The sequence below is a fragment of the Camponotus vicinus genome, unplaced genomic scaffold (genome assembly GCF_025532165.1).
Source record: "Camponotus vicinus isolate PSW18456_S1 unplaced genomic scaffold, iyCamVici1.0 SCAF_9, whole genome shotgun sequence".
Lineage (NCBI taxonomy): Eukaryota > Metazoa > Arthropoda > Insecta > Hymenoptera > Formicidae > Camponotus > Camponotus vicinus.
Genome location: NW_028141981.1, coordinates 4,440,070 through 4,462,646, shown reverse-complemented (window position 1 = coordinate 4,462,646; position 22,577 = coordinate 4,440,070). Strand labels below are relative to the sequence as shown.

General features: G+C 26.4%; 2 protein-coding genes and 1 long non-coding RNA gene across 3 annotated transcripts; 1 reads left to right on the top strand and 2 right to left on the bottom strand.

The window, feature by feature from the left end:
• Positions 1-547: 547 nt before the first annotated feature.
• Positions 548-4,640, bottom strand: LOC145977233 (uncharacterized). Its single transcript, XM_083109037.1, has 9 exons — positions 4,556-4,640; positions 4,357-4,433; positions 3,537-3,887; positions 2,844-3,165; positions 2,295-2,515; positions 1,846-1,998; positions 1,385-1,524; positions 923-1,250; positions 548-739 (listed from the first exon to the last, which is right to left on the bottom strand). The coding sequence occupies exons 1-9, from the start codon at positions 4,638-4,640 to the stop codon at positions 548-550; spliced, it is 1,869 nt and encodes a 622-aa protein (XP_082965163.1).
• Positions 4,641-5,578: 938 nt separating this feature from the next.
• LOC145977331 (thyrotropin-releasing hormone-degrading ectoenzyme-like) lies at positions 5,579-15,227 on the bottom strand. The gene is made up of 12 exons (XM_083109226.1): positions 15,161-15,227; positions 13,352-13,827; positions 12,039-12,491; positions 10,860-11,043; positions 10,129-10,267; positions 9,888-9,969; positions 8,827-9,215; positions 7,514-7,794; positions 6,934-7,118; positions 6,404-6,754; positions 6,225-6,294; positions 5,579-5,739 (listed from the first exon to the last, which is right to left on the bottom strand). The coding sequence occupies exons 2-12, from the start codon at positions 13,804-13,806 to the stop codon at positions 5,599-5,601; spliced, it is 2,730 nt and encodes a 909-aa protein (XP_082965352.1). The 5' UTR covers positions 13,807-13,827; positions 15,161-15,227; the 3' UTR covers positions 5,579-5,598.
• Positions 15,228-20,042: 4,815 nt separating this feature from the next.
• Positions 20,043-21,263, top strand: LOC145977344 (uncharacterized). The gene is made up of 3 exons (XR_014440483.1): positions 20,043-20,464; positions 20,891-20,960; positions 21,194-21,263. It is a non-coding gene; the product is annotated as an uncharacterized LOC145977344 (long non-coding RNA).
• The last annotated feature ends 1,314 nt before the right edge of the window (positions 21,264-22,577 follow it).

Genomic DNA, 22,577 nt, shown 5'->3' with positions numbered 1-22,577 from the left:
GGAACTTTTTACTTTCTTATATTGCTCCAATATATACCTGAAAAATACATACAATATATACATTTTTTAATAACTAATATTATTATATAATTTTGATGATAAAATGAATAATTCTAGTTTTAGTAATTCTATTATTATATAATTGATGATAAAATGTTCTGGTAATTCTATTTTCCAATATTGCATTTCATAAAATTGTACCATAAGAATTGTAAATAGTTTTATAATCTAAATGAGATATATACACAGTCGAATTTTCGTATTACTTTTAAATTTCTTAATAATTAAAATGTTCCCTTTTCCACTGTTTTCTTAAATTATTATATTTAATTTGCTACGTGACGAAAGTAGAGTAAAAAGCGAATGAAAAGAAATATGCATTTTAACATTTTCATTTCATGTATGTGTCATTAATATAAAATAAGAATGAAAATTATGAAAAAAAATCTTAAAACAAAGAAAATGCTTTAAATATATAGACAAATGTTTAAAATATATAAAAAATACTTAAAAGATATTTAAAAAATGTCAGATTATAGATCGATTTTTACTTTTGAGCTGCACATTCTCCTATCCAGTCAGACGCATCGATCATCATGTGGAATAATCGTTCTAAATATTTACTAATGCACAGTGTAATTGTGTTTTCCGAGTGATGTTGAAGCAATGGATGATACACGTCACCTAAAGTTATGCTATTGTTGCAACTTTCGATTTCTTTACCAAATATCTTCCATACCTAGAAAATGCACCTGTGTTAATTCATTAAATATATTATAATTGCATTATATGTTTCATTATTATTATTTATATATTAAATATTTATTATATTATTATATATTTATTTGAATTTTGTAGAATTGTAGAATAGAAAAAAGTTTTGCATTTTTATTTTTTCTTATATGAGAAAGTTTTTTCTCACCTGTACCCATTTTGTTGATAATGTATCTCGCAAGGATTCTCTATATTTAAAGCGTTGCAAAGCATAAATAGCTTCGATACCCTCCTCGATTGTTTGGACTTCTTCAAATATTCTATCGATCAGATTTACAATCATATTTTCCAATTCTTTCACGGATTCTCTAAATTTTTGCATATTTTTTAGCCATGTGGAATTCGTAACATCCAAAATGTTATCGCGAACTAGTTTGATTTCCTCGAGATTTTCGTAAAATAAATTCTCTATTCGGCGACAATATTCTTCGTGTTCAGTACCCTTTGTACCACCAATCATTCCCACTTTATTACACCTACAAAAATTATTTATACATATTAACATTTATATTCATATATGTATACATATATTAAACTATTTATATTCTTTGAAGATATTTATGATTTACTAGTAATATATATATGGAATGCTCTATTTTTTATGTCCTACCTTCCAAATACGATTAAAGCATTGCATATCTCAATGATATCATAACATCTTTGAGTGAAAGTGTCGATACGTTTAAATACTAATTGTTCATTCATTTGCCAATCCTTATTTGATTCAATGTGCGCAGTTATGCTCGTGACCTGTTTCGATTTTTACGAAATGACAAATAAATTATTAACAAAAATTTACAAGAATTATATGACCAATTTTATCAACTTTCCACAATTTAGAATCCATTAAATTTACAAAAGTTCTCTTTAAACAAGTCTTTTGATTTTAGCTAATTCTGAAATAGTATTAAGCTTTTAAAGCATTTCGCATTTAATTGATAATTTCAATTCTAATATTGCGGAAAAATATAATTCATACTCTATTTCCAATTTTTGATAATTAAAAATTTGGAAGCTCTTGATAGAATTGGTCATTAACACATACTAATTGTTTACTAAAAGTTTGCATACTTTATTGTATACGATTCTGTATGTTTCGCAACAAGAGATACATTTCTGAAGTATATTTATTCCATTTTTCACTTCGCCTTCTAATATTGCTTGTAAATCGATATAATTTTTACATTGTTGTACTATTTGAGCGCTTATAGCTTCACAAAGTATCTGTATGTTGTGCCTATATATAAATATAATTCTTTTTCATCGATCAATTTTTTTATATATATTACGATATATAGAGAGAGATTTCTCTTCTAATTCAATTAATAATTATTAGACATTACGATATTTTCTAATGAAATAATTAATAGTCTAAATGTAGTCTAAATATAATTCTAAATATTTTAACAATATATCTAATAATATTAAATAATTAAGTGATACACTAAAAAATCATACGATATGTTATAAAACGGAGATTCCGTCCAGATAAACAGTATCAAAAGCAATATTTTTGTTACAGGCTCTTCGATCTCAATCGGGCATTTCAAATCGTTACAGGCATCCGATAAGATATTTAAATATGTCACATTGGATCCAGCTTGTTCTAATCTTTCATGAAGCTGTAGTGTCAAAAGTTGAAAAGAGTCCACGCTCGGCGAATGAACATTCTCCAACAGACGTAATATTGATTGAATTTCCTCACTCAAGAGCTGATTATGCAAACAGCACAGATTAAAATCTGTGAATAAAACATTTTAGATCTTATCTCAGAGAGTTATTTTAACAAGTAAACTTCAAATTTATAATATTTAATAAGAAAGAGAACAATACAAAATGACTCTTTCATGAGATAGAGGTTTGAAATAGAAATAATTTTATTTTTCTAATTTCTTAAAAATTTTCAAAATAACAATTAATCGTTTACGATTTAATAATATATAAAATGTATGTAAAATGTAACAATACATCATATACACACACACACACACACACACACACACACACACACACACACACACACACATATTTATTTATTTATATATATGTATATATATTTATAAACTAACATATTGCTGTCCAATGTTGCAACTCATCGAAAATGATTCCTCTAGTTATACTCGTTATATTCGTTAATGCTTCTCGTATCTGTTTGATCCAATATCGTACAATCCTTTCAAATCTATCTATCTGTGCCTTTTCTGATTCTCGCAATTCATTAAAAATATATTGTCCATCTTTCTCGGATAAATCCGACTTTTCGTTTCTCGGCGGTAGTGTGACATCAGGTAGAATTTCTTGCGGGACATAAAGCTTAGTCAAACCCAATGGTTTGTAAATCCATTCCGTTAAACCCATTAGAAAATTATGCAAATTGAAGAATAAATTATTTCTGATAACTGTATTTGTTAAAAAAGAAACTTTTGTTGCTTTATTTGAATTAACGTTAATTGAAACAACCAATTAAATAATTTTAAAGTACGATCTGTATGTTTACAAATAATTTAAAGAATTAATAATTTCATATATAATAATAATTAAATTTAAATTTTTGTATAATAAAAAATTAATTGTTAAATTTAAAAACATTAAATTCAACAATTAATTTCTTATTATACAATTTTTTATTATTACTATTACTATTATTCATTATATTAGTGTTATTTACTATTTATTGGATTGTACGAGTTTCCTAAAAGAATTAAAATGACCGAAATTGATATTTTCAAATTCCGATTATAATAATCGGATTAAATAATATGTAAAAGGATACTCTCTGGCCATTCGCCGCTATTGAGTGCAATAGGTGCATATATATTTTCCATCGTTTTCAACACGCACATCATCGTATTACGATTAAGACTGCCGTAGATGACTGTAGCGTGAAAATTATCTACGGTGAACACATGCCACGGTGTCCTCAAAAAATACATAAATTCACTTTGATCATCTTCTGGAACACTTAAGCCTGCTCTTAACGTATCCATCTCGAAATATATACTTAATAATGCGTAAACTGGATTCTCGAAGTACTCGCGCACAACTGTATAACAATCTTTCCAATCGGATTCCTTAATCGAAGGAAATATCGTAAGATCTTTTACATATTGCACCTAGAATATATATATATATTGTGTTGAATATAATATTAATAAAGCACTACAATATAAGCATTTATGAGAAGAATTTAATTATAAATAAACTTTAAAATTTAATTTTTATCAATTTTTTAAATGTTTTGTGTAAATCAAGAAACATTGCAAAAAAGAAATACATCTAATTTATTATTTAATTTAAATGTTAATTGTAAATTTAATTTATGTAAATTGTAAATTTAAAATAATTGGAAAATCTAATCTTTTAAGAATATAAATATATATATTACTAAAAAATTAAATTTAAAAGTAACAAAGGATATTACATACGTTATAAAACAAATTTTGGAATATATTTTTAGTAAAATACAACGACAATTGTTGTATATTTAGTATTGTTATATATTTAGATATATTAAAATTTATATTTATGTTTAAATCACAAAAAAATATTAAAACACTTAATAAATTCAAAAAAGTAACAGACCAAGTTATTCAAATCCTGTTCATCAAAGACTGGCTTAACTGGTTCAGAAAGAAGTTCCTCTTCGGTTTCCGGACTTTCTAAAACATCGCAAAGTACAGATATGTATGCGATTAATTTCTTATTTTTTTTATGATTAATTAATTCATCGATTTAGTGAACATGCCAAAAAATCTAAAAAATTGAGTTCAGGAAAAAGAACCTTGTCGACCAAACTCTTCTTCATCCGAGTCCATGTCCAAGAATTCTCGATGAGGATCATTCGATGATTTTTCTGTCTTCTTCATTTTCTTCTTTAATTTCTTTTGTTCACCGTATAATAAACAATATAATAATACACAATCGAATATTATAACAACAATAATAATAAATATTTACTATTGAAATGAAAATATATTAAAATTTAACGGCTCGTAACTGAGGCGCGTTGCCAAGTGATATTGTATACTGTATCGATTAAACGGGTAAACCCTTGTAGAAAACCTCTATAGGCAATAATGACTATGAAAATCGTTTCATCATCTTTTGACTAATCATATTTTGGAACTGGAAGGATCTATAATTACGTAAAATTATATGCAAATATGCAATTTAAAGCAAAAATATTGCTCTTAATAATTCAAAACATGTTATTTAGAAGCACAATGTTTTTATTCATTCATTTATTTTTTTGAATTTACAATCTAAGCGTGGAGTTCGCAAAAAATTTGTCTACTAATTCGTCGGAAAATATTGCTATTAATGCAATTCATTTATAGTAATATCTAATATGTATAAAATATGTTACATATATGTGTCCGAAGCTTTACGAGAGATACTTACGATAATTTTTACTGATAAAACTTTCAGATAACAATCGCGAAAAATATGTAGAGTTCTCTCTTTCAAATACCACCAATTTGATTGTAAATCAAATCATTTCATGTTTGATCGTAAATTTTAAAATCTATCAATATGTGATACAATAATTTACGAAATCACAATAAACGAAAGAATAAATTGATCGCAGTAATTACATTTGTCTGTTTCATATCTGATTTTTAACAATGGAATATAAAGTATATAGAAGTATTGTTAACTATAATTACATTATCGACTATACATAATTAAAAATAATAAATTAAAAATAATAATATAAAAGATTGTAACTTAATAAATTGTTTACATAAATATAATATAATTATTAATATAGATATAATTGTTAATATATATAGATATAATATAACTAATATGCGTACATATGTGTTAAAATTTTGCATAAGTTTCATTAGTTGGTTTAACTTTATTAATTAAGAGCATGTGATGGTTAAGTTGAAACTTACGTACTATTATTTTAGCCTGTATATAAATTTTATAGTCCATTAAGTGTTGATAATTGAAATATTTCTAAACAGAGAGAGTTTTTAACATTTAATAAAAAAAACTTATTTTTTCATCATAAAAATCTGATACGACATAATTTCTCACATAATTAAAATAAGATAGTGCATATATATCATATATACAAATAATAATAAGTTTAATAATAAGAGAATATATTTCTATTGATAAAATATATCTTATGCGATTATTCCTTCTGAATAATTAAGTCATGCTTAACGTAGTTTAATGTTCTGCTTTCTTTCTTCAGAATACTATTCATAAACTAATTTATCCATAATAAATTATATTTTGATATTTATCAGTAAATAGTTTATTTTGCACTATGAGAATCTAATGCGACATAATTTCTCGTTTTCATAAAAAAAAACGAGAAATTATGTTGCATTAGATTTTTCATAATTATAATAACATGCAATATATGTATATATGACATATCATATGAAATTAGATAATCTCAACAAGTAAGGATATAAGTTCGTAAAATTTACCTCATTAAGTAGTTCCACAGAATGTATATTATTAATAAGAATGAGTAATGCTGCAGGTATATTGATTAGACTATGAAAATAAAATAATAACACGTATACATTAGATTTCCACATGTATGTTATTACAAACAGTGTATATATAAAGAAAAATATACATGATATTATATATATGTATATACCTGGGTTTTATATATTGAAAATCATTTAATAAATGCTTGGACGTTTCATAACTCTTTGTATTATTCGTAACAATAAAGTGGAAATGCCTCAATAAGATTTGAGTTACTTTTCCGGGAATTTCATGTAATTTATTGTCATATATATCCTGTTTCGAAATATTATAAAGTTTATCTCCCGTATAAAGTGCTGATATATATTTGTTTAGCTCAACTAGATGATTTGGACAAGTTAGAAGATACAAAATTTTATCATTATCTTCTTTTGTTTTGTTCAGTATTTCAAACAAAATAGTATTGGCTGTTTTAACCAAACCATAACAATATGTCCATTTCTTCCTTCGTGGCAAAAGTCTACGATATTGAGAAAAAAAAATTACTATAGAAGATTATAAGTTTGTAGTTTTATATCTTGATCGAATAATTCACACACATATATCTCTTTTTTTCTTATAATATATCACATATCTTTACTTTTGCAAGAAAAGAATATATTTATAAAATAACGTTATTATATAAAAATGTTTATGTACTCTGTAGATAGCCGGAGATGAGATTTTAACAGACTATTAGCCGTTTCTAGGCACTCCAACTCTCCAAGCATGCATATCAATTGTTGGGCTTCTTCTCTTAAAGCTTTAGTAAAATCATCGTCCATGGATTTTTCTTCGTAATCTATTTTCCACATGAGCTTACTCAGTATACTCTGTAATATTCTCTAAAAATCATTAAATATAATAAATTGTAATTGATTTAGGTATCACACTTTATAACGTTTAATATTTAAAATCTAAAAAATAAGAGACATTTTGTTTCTTTATAATTCCTATTTTTGATCTAAATGAGATTATATAAGAAAGCATAATTTCTTCAGTGACATATATTTTCAGTTTTTGTGCGACATATAATTAAAGTATTTATTTGTTTTATACAACAATGTAATAACATTGTGTGATATTAATATTCGGGTAATAAGAGCCTATCGCGGATGTAATTGCGTATATTACCCGAATATTAATATCACACAAGTTTATTTATATTTGAGAGCCGACATCAAAAATCTAAAATTTAATGTAATAACATATTTTTATTAATAAAACTGTCATTATTTACCTTAATATGAATAACCCCAATTTCTTGAAATGGAAAGATACTTGACATGTATTTAATAGCTTTGAGCATAGGATACCATGCTATGAAATCTCTCTCATGTGATAAGTATCTAGTAAGTTGCCAGAATATATCAGATTTTAATTTATGCACTAGTAGAAAATGAAACGTATCATCGATAACTTGAGCGCGATTCAGAACATGTATTTTCCAATATTCTTCGCTATTCAGATATTCAGCAATTTTTTGCCAATTCATATCATCGTAGTTGACGCGACAATATGCTATATATATATATAATAAATAGATTTTATGTATTATTAAATTAGAGAATGAGAGAGAGAAAAGAGTGAAAGAAAAGTTTGGCAAAGGAGAAATTTTATTTAAAAGTTTTGTAACTTAAAAATTAGTTCTGATTATAAATAATAACTAAATTATATATATTGTACAAACAAGATTTTATCATATGTAATCGTTTTACTATTTTACGTTTTACTATTGTACATATTTTTCACTTTCAATTTTATGTTTTTCTATGAATGCATAATTGGAAGAAATTTCGTGATATCTTTTGTAGTAGAAATTAAATGTATTTAAAAGGATATTATACATATTACGTATTATTACAAAAATTATCTATCATATATTATTATGTTAATTAAAAAGATTAATTGATAATAAATAGTTTAATTATAACTCAGTTAATTAATAAGTTGTTTTCATAAATAAGATAAATTAATTCGTATGTACATTTGAAAATAATTTTCGTCCATTTTGTCAGAAAATTATTATTGTTGAAAATTCAACAATTCAAGAAAAGAATTTTTCTTGAAAAAAAAATATGATTTTTTTATATTTTATGCAATATTGAATAATAATACTTAACATAATAGTTATCTTAGATAGTAATATGTGGAGTGAAATATTTTATTCACACACACACACACAAAATATTGTATTGTAAATTAAAGACAGTATTGTATATATATTAAATTATTTTATAGTATTATCCATATCCATACGTTTATGTAGACATTTATATAACGTGAGATGTCTTGTATTATTAAAATAGTATATATATAGTAATGTGAAGTAATATATACAAAACCTTAATTAAAATTTATTAACTAATTATCCAGCAAACATGATGACATCTTATTGACATATTAATGATGTATTAAAACGTTATTAAGATATCTTTAGATGTCATCATGTTTGCTAGGTAACTATATTAAAATTTAATTAATTAACTATGTAAAATAAGCACACACACGTACACACATAAGTATATGATATATTTATTGATCAAGATTTACCAATTTGTTGTATGTTATACATAATCCAACCATCTTCTCTATAAGATAGAAACTGTGCACTGTACTTTTGCGGCAATTTGATCGGCTTCTTTGGCGGAACGAACCAAAGAATTGGCGCAGTTCGATTAAAATTGGGATATGTCTGTGTGACATAAGACATAGGTATCCATACATTCTCATCCAGTATATCGAGATGATTTACCGATATATTTATGTGACTCGAAAATACAATTTTATTATTCTCATATTTATGATCTCGGAATGCATTAAACACATATCCTTTTTGCTTTATCCAAGGATATAGTATTTCATTTATACCATCAGATGTTGGATTCTCTTTAACGTAAGCATCTTCTAAAGTTTTCCAAAAACTATCGTAATCATACTTCCTAAACACAAAATTTACAAAATTTAACGTTACCGGTAACTATAAGAAATAGAATTAAAAAATATAAAACTATAAACTTATGTTTCATTTTTATTATAAACTATATATTATAAACTATATATTATATAAACTATATATTAACTATATATTATAAACTATAAACTTATGTTTCATTTTTATTATATCACTCGGAAGAGAAAGAGAAATATGATTTTAAATATATTTAAAAATGTGTTGAAAAAAAGAATGAAGAAAGTAAGAGAAGTGATAAGATAGGAGATAAAGAACAAAAATAAAGATTTTAGTCAGAGATCGAACGAGACAAAACAAAAGTAAAAATAATAAAAATAAAAAAATTAACATAAATGAAAAATAAACATTTAAATAAAATTAAAAATCTAACATTTAATGAAAGCGATAGTCAAAAATGTAAATGATTCTGAGAAATACTTTTCGTAGAAGCCATCATAAAAAAGGAAAGAAATAAAAGAGTAAAAGAAGTAGAAGAAAAGCTGAAAAAAATGGGCTTAAAATTAATGTTTGGAAAATAAATAAAAAATGAAAGATTAACAAAGTAAAATGAAAGAAACATTTTGAAACATTCAATCTTTTGTTATCTTTTTTTATGTAATTAACTCTATATATAATTATTATATTCTTATATCTTACTCACTTTGTGTCTAAATATGTATGAATACTCTTCCAAAACGTCTTTTCACCAAATGCATGATGTAACATGCGCAATATAACAGGTGCTAGAATAATTTATTACAACTTCTATTAAATACAATTGATAAAAAAATTTTAATTTTAGTCCGTTAAAATGTAATAAATTTCTTTAGTTTTCATTTTTTTATTACACATTAGTATAAGAATTTATATATAATAATTTAATTATGCTTAATCAATCATACTTCTCATGTGATTAACAAATTCAACCGAAACATTTGCTCGGTGAGTACGAGGCAACATATTATTATCAACATCAAATTGAAGGCACTCATGTTGAATTTGAACTACGAACAAATCTCTTATCCGGAAATTTGGAAAAGTCTAGAAAAGAAAATTTTGATATGATTAAATAAATATTCAATTGAAAGAAAATGCATTTGCTATATCAACACTGTTAAATGAAGTCTTATTCTTTCTAATGATATAATTAAAATATATAATAAAGTATTTTTTTAAAATAACATGCAATAGTTTCAAATTAAACATATTTAAAATTATTTAAAATGTATTGTTAAAAAATCTTTCAAAATTATTTTTATTTAAATATATGTGTGTGCGTGTGTGTGTGTGTGCGCGCGCGCGCGCGTGTGTGCGTGCGTGCGTGCGTGCGTATGTGTGTGTTGTGTGTGTTGTGTGTGTATGCATGAGCACTTTTTTGACTGATATTCTCTTTGTTTCTTCTTATTAGATATATAAATTTGAAAAAATCAATCATTCTGATTTAAATTGAATAATAAGAATTTACAAATATACAAGAATATATACTTTATTATATACATAATATATATGTATATATATATATATATATATATATATATATATATATTATATATACAGATATATTTTATATATCTGTAAATACTTCAACGACTATTTCATGAATTAATTGTGTAAATGTAACGGGTAAAACAACCTGATTAAGGAAATGCGTTGCAAAGAACATATTAAAACCTTCGCTCAACGATGAATTAGGCCAGTAAAATGGATTATCTAAACTCCCGAGCCATTCTCGTATTACTTGATTTCCTACTGAATATATTACATTATATTTGGTCCCAATATTGTCTCTTTCCTCATTATACATAATATCTGCTTCACTAAACATCATTTGTAAAAAATAAAATTATGTACAAAAAATCTTTATCTAAACATATAGATACACATACAGGCCGTACAGGAAAGTTTAATGTAATACATTAATTATATTTTAATAATGTAACATTAATTCGGATGTTATACAGAATGTATGTGCGTATATCATCAAATACATTGTTAGATAGAAGAATTTTTATCTTCAATAAGTATGAATAAGAAATTCAACTTTAATAAAAACACAAATAACTCTTTTTAATGTAAAAATTATTTTATACTATTTATAATAGATTATATTTTAACAGGTTATAATAGATTCCGTTTTAAAATTACATATAAATATATTGCTATAATAAGGAAAAGATATATCTTATATATTCTTATATGAATTTTTAATTTTTTAAGTGGAATTATTTATATATAATTTTTTAAATGGAATCACACACACACATACACATGTATATATATATATATGTATATATAATCTTTTTGTTAAATCAATTATCTGTTTGTAAAAATATGGTTGTAAGATTATTGTGTATGTGAGCAAAATGAATATGAAATATGTATATTATATATTGTAAAATAATTTTAACGACTTTAATTTAATGCATGTGTTAATTTAATTATTTTCAGAAGAAAACAATATTTTATACATTGCAATAATTCTCATATTTTATCTAATTGAACAAATCCTCTTCAATGCATATAAATAATAAGAAATGTGATATATTATATAAATTATTATCATTATGTATTATTATTATTTCCTGATATTTAAAGTATAAAAATATATGCATTCTTTTAAATACTAAATATTAAAAATAAACATTGATCTCTTCAATAGGATTATTAAATAGGATTATATTTACATACATATTTTTAAGTAATTCAATTTAGGTACACAAAAACATGCATATCTGTAAATCCTGCAATATTAAATGTGAAATACTATATTTTTTGTTTCAATAAATTAAAATATTTTTCGGCATATACTTACTTAGAAATCATGCTTTTCAAATTCATTACACTATCGTCTTGCTTTTGAAAATTCGGAATTACGATATAATTTACTGTTTGAGATTGCAAGTGCTTCCATTCGTTTCTCAAGTATAACGTAGTATTTCTAACAATTGTCAGTGCAAATTGCAGGGAAGTTATTGATTCTTTTCTGCACCACATGTTGACACTATCGTATTTATCAATAAAATTGGGAACGAAATTAGTTACAAAAATTGTTATTTTATAAGAAGATTTTGCAAAAATGCTATTGTTGAAATGTGTCCATTGCATGTTATCTTTATTTTTAACCACTGTTTGTATCAGCATGTTTGACAAAACTCTATATTCTTGAGAATGTTGTACAGAAATATTGAACGTGGACTCTGATAACGGCCAACATGGAAAGATTCGTCGAGCCCATGCTGGCTGGAAATATGTTGCGGACAACCATCTAAAGCATTTAAATGATTAGTATTAAATAACGAAAAATAACAAAAATTTTGACGAAAAAATATTCAAAAAATAATACTAAAAAAATTTTCTATTATAATAGCATATGTAGAAGTATAAAATGTAAAGGCTGAAAAATGTACGTTTGCACAGATGTGCAATTTCTCTTGGAATATAATAATATTTAAAAAATAAATTTAGTTCGCATATTTTTTTATTATATTATTATTATTATTATATATGTTTTAACTACATTTTTATGTACATAACTATATTTTTGTAATGTATAAAGAAACATTGGAAGTTATATGAATAATATAAAAAAATATTTTTATAATATCAGAGCAAAGTTTAGAATATGCAACAAATGCAATAGTATTATCTTTTAATATTCAAAATTCTTATTTGATTAATATGTCTCTAAATCTCTAATTTTTTATATTTAAAAATTTTACAATAAAACATATAATTAAATGATATTATATGAAAAAAGTATACAATTACATGGAAGTAAGTGTAATTATATCTATTTTGATAACTTGTATATGTGAAAATTATATGTTTAAATAGTGTTTTATTAATGCCTATTTCTACCAACGTCGTTTAATTTTAATCTTAGCTTAACTCACTCTTCGTTTTCTTTTGTTCTTTTAGAACTGTTCCTTTAGAAAAAGACAAAGAATGAGTTAAGCTAAGATTAAAGTTGAGCGACATTGATAGAAACTGCCATAAGTCTTATATAGTTAAAATTAATCCGCACATCTCATAACAATTATTAGTTAATTAAAGTTAATAATGAATGATGCTTATATATTATAACGATACATATTTAATAATTTATGTATTTTAATAATTACTCACATTGCATTATCATTTATATCGTCAAATTTCTGAAAGCCTCCTTTAATAGATATAGCACCGCTATATTTTAAATTTAGAATGTAATGTCCTGGTGATAATGCATTATAAAAATAAAGCTTGACAGTATTATTTTCATAATCATATATATGACTAAATATTTTATGTGTACGAGTTTTGTTCTGATCAGGCAGGTATCGAGTATAGTTAGTCAATGTTGCCGTTATTAAACCCAATTCTTCTGAAAGCATGATTATTTGTTGCATAGTTTTAAGAATTTGGATATTAATATCGCATTCACCGAAGAAAATATTTTCTTCGCTACGTAGTTTAATCTTGATATTATAATGCTGCGGTTTTATGTTGTATAATATGTCGTCTGGATTTTTGTCGACAGAATAAACCGTCACGATAATGAATGTGAATAGACCATTTAATAACAATATTGAACGTGCCATGTCAATTGTTGCTTCATCTATCTGTAAAAAATTTTATTTGTAAAAAGATATAAATAAAAAGAACATAGTGTAACGACATTGAATTTTTTTCACTATGAAAGAAGAAACAATTTAGCAAAAAATTTTTCTTATAGTGAAAAAATGTGTATCATAATAAGTATCATTTGAATCAGAAATCACCTTTTATTATATTGTCCCTATATAAATTAAACTTTTTTAATAAAAAATTATTTTATTATAGATAAAATAAAAAGTTTTAAGATGCTTAAATTGGAAGATAATGTAAGTTTAAATTAAATTAATAATTAATTATCAATTTAAATGTAATAGAACGTTTCAGTTAAAGAAAGAAAACATAGGACAGAAAAACTTATTGTATCTTATATTCCTCACAATCGTTCTAAATTCGTTATTGATACACCTTGAAAGTCACATATTATGTACTTGGTTTATTGCTCCTTTTGATCTTTTATTTTTATGGCTCGATATAGTTATATTTATTTATTTTGTTGTACACATGCCTTCAAATCACGGCCGTTATTTATATAATAAAATTTATTTCATTTATCTAATTTATCTTATGAATATATATGAGTATATATTGTGTGTGTGTGAATCAAATTGAAAGTAAAATTTATGTTTGTTGAATACATTATGGCTGCGTTCCGTTTCACGCATATGCGCGCATTTATTTATAGTATGCGTAACGTATACTATAGATAAATGCGCGCATATGCGTGAAACGGAACGCAGCCTATAATGTTTGTTCGTTATTATTATTACACACTTTATATTTGCCTTAATATAATTAGAAAAGCTATTGATTATAGACATTTATCATGAAATGTATAGAACAAAACGAATGTAGATTACTGAATATTTCTACGTATACATATAACACATTGTACATACGACACAATTCTTAACGTATACAAATTACACATGTGTAATATATATACGTACACACACACACACACACACACACACACACACACACACACACACACACACACACATCTTCCTTAATATTATAATATTAATATTTTTAATATTATTAAATCGCTTTGCTTGAGTTTTAAGTTTCTGGAGTTAAAATAATTTTTACATAATGAAGTATGATACATTTTGAAATTTATCTATATTAAAATAGATTGAGATCATTACATTAATAATATAGAGATCATTAGATTAATCATATTAATAATAAAGATGATTATGAAAGAGAATGTTAAGGAAATGAAATTATATCCGTTATGCTTGTACTTCGATATTATTTCAATTTGATTTCAATGATTTACTTTCGTGTGATGCATTTTTGAAAAGAGATATATGTGTTCTAATAATAATGACTCACTTGTTGAAGCTTATTAAGGTGTTATCCTTGTAAGAATTAATGCAAATCGTTGCAATTAACTTATTGGTACTTCACAAATCGTTAATATAGAAAATAGATTTACGTGTATCTTATTATCTCGAAAGGCCGTTCGAAACTAACCCAGATAGCACAGAAGAGTCACAAGATATTTGAAAAGTGTTTAAAAGACGATACACATAGCTGACCTTATTATAAATAAATAGCCGCATATAAACGTCTTTCTTAGTTAAAACATCTTATCATGAAGTCAATAATCGCAACTATTAATAAATGTCTACCACTTTAAAGTTTAAAATAATTTTTATTTCAAATTTTTCAAGAATTTAAAAAAATATATATTTATTGATAATATATATAACGTAATTTTATTTCTTAAAAATTAATCGCTCTTTTCGCTATGCGCACGCTATTTAATTCATTTTATTATGTGATATAATCTGAGAAAAAGTACATATATGATTAATATATAATTAACTAATATAATTATATAAAATTATATTTAAATATACATATAATTATGTATGGAACTTAGATACACGTTATATGTAATAGTGCAATTTTATTGTTTCTTTTTATGTTATTAATTATATTAAATTATACTACATATTCTATGTATAATTACATACATAATTTTATATTTGATTATATATAGGCATCTTTTTATTTTTTCTTCAAACTTAAAATTTAAAAAAAATATAAAATTATTCTCTACATTTCTTTAAAAAATTTCAACGTCTTTTATTAATAAAACATCACGATTATGTAATTCTTAATAATTAATTATATAATAATTATAAAATAATTAATAATAATATATATATATAACATCCCACACAGCACATTATACTAAAAGATAACGAAAAGATGTCTTTTTTAAGTTATCTTTTCGACAAAACGAAAAGATGTCTATAAAGACATCTTTTCGCTTTGTCGAAAAAGATGACATAAAAAAGATATAATAGTATGTGGCACGTGTTTCTTCGCTTGCCGCTACGCGGCGAGCCACTCTTAACTTATCTCGTATTTAATATTTATCACGAAATGTATATAAAGAATTAGTAATTAATATAAAATCTGAAGCATATTTTTGCCTTTTACGAGCAGTAATGCCAGAAAGAGGATACTGCTCGCACGCATCAATCAGAGAGAGCCACATACATGCGCTACGGAGAATCATTGTATGCGTGTGAGCCGCATCCTTTTCCTGACATTACTGTTTATCAGTTTAATTTCTGAAAAATTGAATTTAAAATAATTTATTTAATAATCTGAATTCCTTGTTGGGATTCAGAATATTAAATAGATTATTAGAAATTAGGAGGATAAATGGGAGAAATAGCATTTATTGCGTGTATTGAAGTATTCCTACTACCGAGTGTCGATAATCTATATAGAATGAATCAAGTCATCTTTTAGTTATCATATGGACAAGACTAAAAAGTCACTGAATTCGGGTCATGAGACGACTTTTAGCTATCTTTCCGTCGACTTAACGATGTCAGTAAAAGATGTCTATAACAAAAAAGTGTCCAGTTTAGGTAGTACTTTTAGACGACTTGGTGCTGTGTGGGAACGTAAATTTAATAAATAAATTTGAAAAAATATAGTAAAACATATAATAAACAAATATAATAAAATATACTTATAATGACAAATATTTTTGATCTTTACATGTAATAAATTATAATAAATGTTCAATATAACCACCATCTTCTTCTAAACATAAAGCAATTCTGTGCATGAAATTTTCTTTCACGCGACTTATCATGAGAGAAGTGATCTCCGCACATGCGTTACGAATTCTTAAGAATTTCTACATTTTCCGGCAGGGTGTGATATATTTTATTTTTTAAGATTTAAAATACTTATATAATTTAATATTCCGCTCGTGTATATTTTATAATATATAAAATATTTCGACGAATTATCAATAACATAATGTTCGACTTTTACAACGTAAACAATAGCGTGCTATTGTTTGTATGTTATGGTTTTGCTATCATTTGCTCGGTGACATTCGAGCAGTAAAATAATGATGCGAAATATATATATATATATGCTTTGTATGTTAATTAATTGTTTAATAAATAATCGTTTAATTAATCTATAAATTGAAAAACTTTTACAATTTAATATTTTCATGTATATGTTATAGTACGTAAAATATTTCGGCAACGAATTATCAATAACACGGTATTCGACTTTGGCAATATAAACAATAGTGTGCTATTATTAATATGTTACGGCTTTGTTATCATTCGCACGGTGACACTCGAGCAATAAAGTAGTGGTGCGAAACGCTTCGCATATTGTCGAATTTTTTTCTAAACACGATTACGATTAATATCGAAACATAATTTGATATAATTATTAATAATTAGAAATTAATTAACTTATGATAAACGACGAACGATAACTTATGATAAAATTGTATCGCAACGATAAATCCTTATCGAATCGCAATCATTAATTATTGCGAATAAAAATTGAAACGGGGATACATAAAAGGGGATAAAAGAATTAATTTTGTTATGATCTTTCGATTATTAATGTTTATTATAATAATTTCTCTAACGATACTTATTAAAATTAAATAAATTTCGATCAATTTTAAATTTTCTTAATCGGCAATCACTCATAGAATATTTCAACGACGAATTATAACAATAACATAGTATAAGTCGGCCTTGGCGATATAAACAGTATCGCGATAATGTTTATGATACGATCATTCGCACAGTATCCTTGAACAATAAAGTAGTGACGTTTCATATATTATCAAATTCTTCCTTTCCATAGTCAACCTTGGCGATATAAACAGTACCGCGGTAATGTTTCTGACTTACGATCATTCGCTCAGTGGCTCTCGAGCAGTGAGGTAGTGATGTGAGACGTTCCATATATTATCAAATTCTTTCTCTAACGACAATTGCAAGTGCAACGAGAAACTTTTCGTGAGTGAGTGTAAGTGCAACGAGGAGTTCAATCGAGTGTAACGAGGATTGAAGTGCCACGAGGAAAAAGCGAAGAAAGCAAAAGAAAAAAGGAGATCTTGGAAATGGATGGATCAATAAGATATGATGTAAGTCATTAATATTTTAATTATTTATTACATTAATTATTTATTATATTGTTGCGTCCCCGCGTCCCATCCCCTTGGATGTATTCGTCACCCGTTGAATTCTTTCGGCGGGAAGTACGTCGACGGAACAAGATTGTTTCCGCGCGCGTTGTCAAGATGTTATAAACAACGACTGTCAGAGAGTCTGAGCCCAGCTGTCAAACTGTGCGGACGCGCGTCTATCTCTGATCCGTTTTACGATTATTCTGAATTTTTCTGAAGCGTGTGTCGATCGATTGTGTCACACGCGTTCGATATATATCGTTTCGCGGACGCAACAATGTATAAATTATTTATCAATAGTATATATTGTTGTATAACAACGACGGTCAGCTGAGTCGAAGGATAGCTGTCAAGCTATTCTTCCGGACGCGTTTTACATTACGGGTCGTTAACGCGAGATTTCCCCTGTTATTATTTGTTGTTTGTGTATTCTGTGTTTCTAATTAAAATTCTTAATTTCCGTTAAGAGTGTCTTGTTATTTTACGCGGTACGCGAGTGCCCGCGCGCACTGTGTTGAACGCGCTTCGATATCTCGAAGTCGCCGCCGCGGATGTAACAATATATTGAAAATTTATATATTTCTCGTTTGGTTTTATTTCTTTAATTGTGATTCAATAGTGATTTTAAATTGTAATATAGAAAAAATAGAAAAAAATAGAAATTTTTTTATTTATCATATTTTTAAAAGTTTACATCTACGAAATATAAATTATTTTGTAATATGCAATTTATAACATTAAAATATATCTATTTAAAAGTAAAAATGTAAAAATTAATTGCGCGCAATAATTAGTTTTAAAATCAATTATTTTGAACATTGCTTTATATAATAGATTTTCTCTTATCTTTTATATTTTTATTTATCGTTTATATTTGCGAATTAAAATTTATATAGTATGTTACAAAATAAATTATATATTATATTATATATAAAATTATATATAATATAACCCTCCCATGGGGTACACCTTGTCGCGGTGGGAGGGCTTAGTACTTGGATGGTGCCTTGAGGTTTATCTTAAATTTTTCTATTTATGATAAATCTTAAGGAGCCTGAAGAGGAAGCCAAGTACCCTTTCGCGTCGTCGGTGCCGTCAACGTGCCGCGGACGGCAAGCGCTTCGTTACCGCGTTTTCGCGTTGTAGTATTCTCGCGTCGTCGCGTTTTCGCGAAACTTTTGGACTTTTTCATATAAAATCCCAATTTCATTTATTGTCACGAGTCTCTACTTCAGATGCCAATTAACTGGGATGTTTCACCGAGTTTGCACACGTTGCTATGCAACGTACACTCGCGCCTTGTGCATCGCGGCACTTGGTGATGCCGGCCGCGCAGAACGTATGTCCAGTACAAAATGTACATGGGCGCGCGGGTTCGAGCTTCGCGCTCGATCGGCTTAGTGATGGTCACGCTCTACTTCGTCAAGTGATTCGGCCCGAATTGTCTAGGACTCGATCGATTGTTCGGAATGGTCGTTAATGGGTCCCTTCTCTTTGCTCGTCTACAGCCACACGCCCAGCGTGTGTTAACCCTGTCGAGGAGTCGAGTGGATTCCCCTAGGCACGATTTTCGCTCGGTAAAAGGGGTTGCCTCCCCATTTTCTAAATTGCTGAATGTTAGCATTTAAAAAATGTGGGTATCCTCTTCTTTTACCGTCTACTAGCCTTGTGTACTGCGCTAGTGATATAGCATCCGTGCGGGTCACCTGAAATCGTGCTTAGCGGGTCCAGGTTCGATATGAGATAGGATAATTATGCGCGAAAAAGAGCTGGTGAACTTCATTTTCCTCTATTTCCGTCAATCGTTTCGTCTTCTTTCCGGTTTGGGCCTAGTCCTTGCTCGTTGTATCGTTGCATTCCCGACCGGTTGGCTCGAAGCTGATTCTCAAAAGTGAAATGGGATTTTCGCTCGTACCGAAACCGGGTGCCGTTAAAAGTATATACATATTAAGTATATACACGCGCGATCAAATATACAATTTTTAATCGCATCGAAATAGTGCGGACATCGTTAAGTATCGCGCGTAAAATAGCGGAAATAGCGATATAAAAATATCGCTCGTGAGTGCGGGAGTGTCGTTGAAAGTATCGCGCGTTAACAACATCAGAGAAGGAGGAGGTCTGGGAGAGACATCAGGCACCGGTAAAGCAACTCTATGGTAAATAAATTATATTACTTATATATAATTATTTATTAATTTCTACGCGAGATTTAAATTAAGTAATTAATCGCGTAATTTAACTTTTTATTTACATGACTTAAACAAGAAAAAAAATGCGAGAAATTTTTACATGAAAACTGTAATCTAAAAGTTTTTACTTTTGAATAGCTTTTAATAGTATTATTAAATCATTAAACTTATTAAAAAGAATTATAATTTATTAATAGAATTATAATTATAAACTTCTTAATAGAAATATTAAATTATTAGTTAATAGTAGAATCTTTTTCAAAATTTATAGAATTGTTTATCTGCTTATTGTTATATGCGTTGGATATAAAATTAAATACATATAATAATAATTTTTTGAAATGTTAATTTTTTGACCGTAACTACAATTGGAATCTTCTTTGTATGTTACAGATCAATGAACTATTGTAAGAGGAGGAGGAGGCCTGGGAGAGGCATCTTGCATCGGCGAAGCAACTTGATGGTGAATATTTATTATTTGTATATCGATTGTTATAAATCGCACAATAAAATATTTGTATATCGATTGTTATAAATCGCACAATAATAGTAGAATCTTTTTCAAAATTTATAAAATTGTTTATCTGCTTATTGTTATATGCGTTGGATATAAAATTAAATACATATAATAATAATTTTTTGAAATGTTAATTTTTTGACCGTAACTACAATTGGAATCTTCTTTGTATGTTACAGATCAATGAACTATTGTGAGAGGAGGAGGAGGCCTGGGAGAGGCATCTTGCATCGGCGAAGCAACTTGATGGTGAATATTTATTATTTGTATATCGATTGTTATAAATCGCACAATAAAATATTTGTATATCGATTGTTATAAATCGCACAATAATAGTAGAATCTTTTTCAACATTTATAAAATTGTTTATCTGCTTATTGTTATATGCGTTGGATATAAAATTAAATACATATAATAATAATTTTTTGAAATGTTAATTTTTTGACCGTAACTACAATTGGAATCTTCTTTGTATGTTACAGATCAATGAACTATTGTGAGAGGAGGAGGAGGCCTGGGAGAGGCATCTTGCATCGGCGAAGCAACTTGATGGTGAATATTTATTATTTGTATATCGATTGTTATAAATCGCACAATAATTCGTTCTTATAATGTAAAGGAATTAAAGAAAAAATTAAAGAGAAAGATTTTTATAAAAATCATATTAAAAATTTCTATTTAAAAAATAATTTCAAACTTTATAAATTCTTTCCATACGTGTTTATATCTGCTTATTATTTTACACACCGGATATGAAATTCCGCACAATAATAATTTTTTGAAATATTGATTGTATTTTGAGCTGTGTTATAAATGAATTTTATATTTGCATGTTACAGACGTAGTTTCAATAACGACAACATAGTTTTGATAAAGACAACTCCGTAACTTCAATAACAACCCTGTAACTTCGATAACGACAACTCCGTTATTGCACATCAATGGCCCGGTGAGTGACAAAAACTTTTATTTAATTTTAATGTAACGGATCCATAGAGATTGCAGATGTAGATTGTAGATAAATCCGTTGCCTTAAAATGGATGAGCTAGGATAGTTTAAATTAAATAATTTTTAATAGATTCGTTCGAAATGTAATGCATCACGAAAATATATTGCAGTATTTTAACTATAAAGAAAGAAAATCGAGAAAAGATTATTTTTGTATAAATTTTACCTAATTTATTGAAAAGAACACTAAAAATTTTATCAATTACATCTGATGCTAATTTATTTTTATAACGCGCATTTATCTTATTCACTTATCTTATTTCTAATATCTTATAGCTTATCCATTATAGAATTTGTTGTAGATATTGTTTTTAAGCTTAATATAAAGCCAAATAAATCATTAATGAAATAACTTGTAATATGATAAATGTAATATGATTAATGTTATACACATATTAATTTTATATTTTATTATAAATTGTGTATTACTATAAAAATTTATTATTTATATATATTATTATAATATCAATCAATCTTTATTGGTAATCTGGACAGAGGTTTTTATATTATCAGAATTTTATATATTATACTAGGCTGCTAACAACTAAAGTCAG

Bases quoted from the DNA above. Each gene is read 5' to 3' on its own strand.
- LOC145977233 (XM_083109037.1), bottom strand. From the start codon at position 4,640: ATGAAGAAGACAGAAAAATCATCGAATGATCCTCATCGAGAATTCTTG. The intron at 1,525-1,845 runs GTATGCAAACTT...AAATCGAAACAG, and splicing joins ACAGAATCGTATACAATAAA to GTCACGAGCATAACTGCGCA. The intron at 1,251-1,384 runs GTAGGACATAAA...TAATTTTTGTAG, and splicing joins GCTTTAATCGTATTTGGAAG to GTGTAATAAAGTGGGAATGA.
- LOC145977331 (XM_083109226.1), bottom strand. From the start codon at position 13,806: ATGGCACGTTCAATATTGTTATTAAATGGTCTATTCACATTCATTATC. The intron at 7,795-8,826 runs GTAAATCTTGAT...ATATATATATAG, and splicing joins GTATAACATACAACAAATTG to CATATTGTCGCGTCAACTAC. The intron at 5,740-6,224 runs GTAAATTTTACG...CTCTCTGTTTAG, and splicing joins CTGTGGAACTACTTAATGAG to AAATATTTCAATTATCAACA.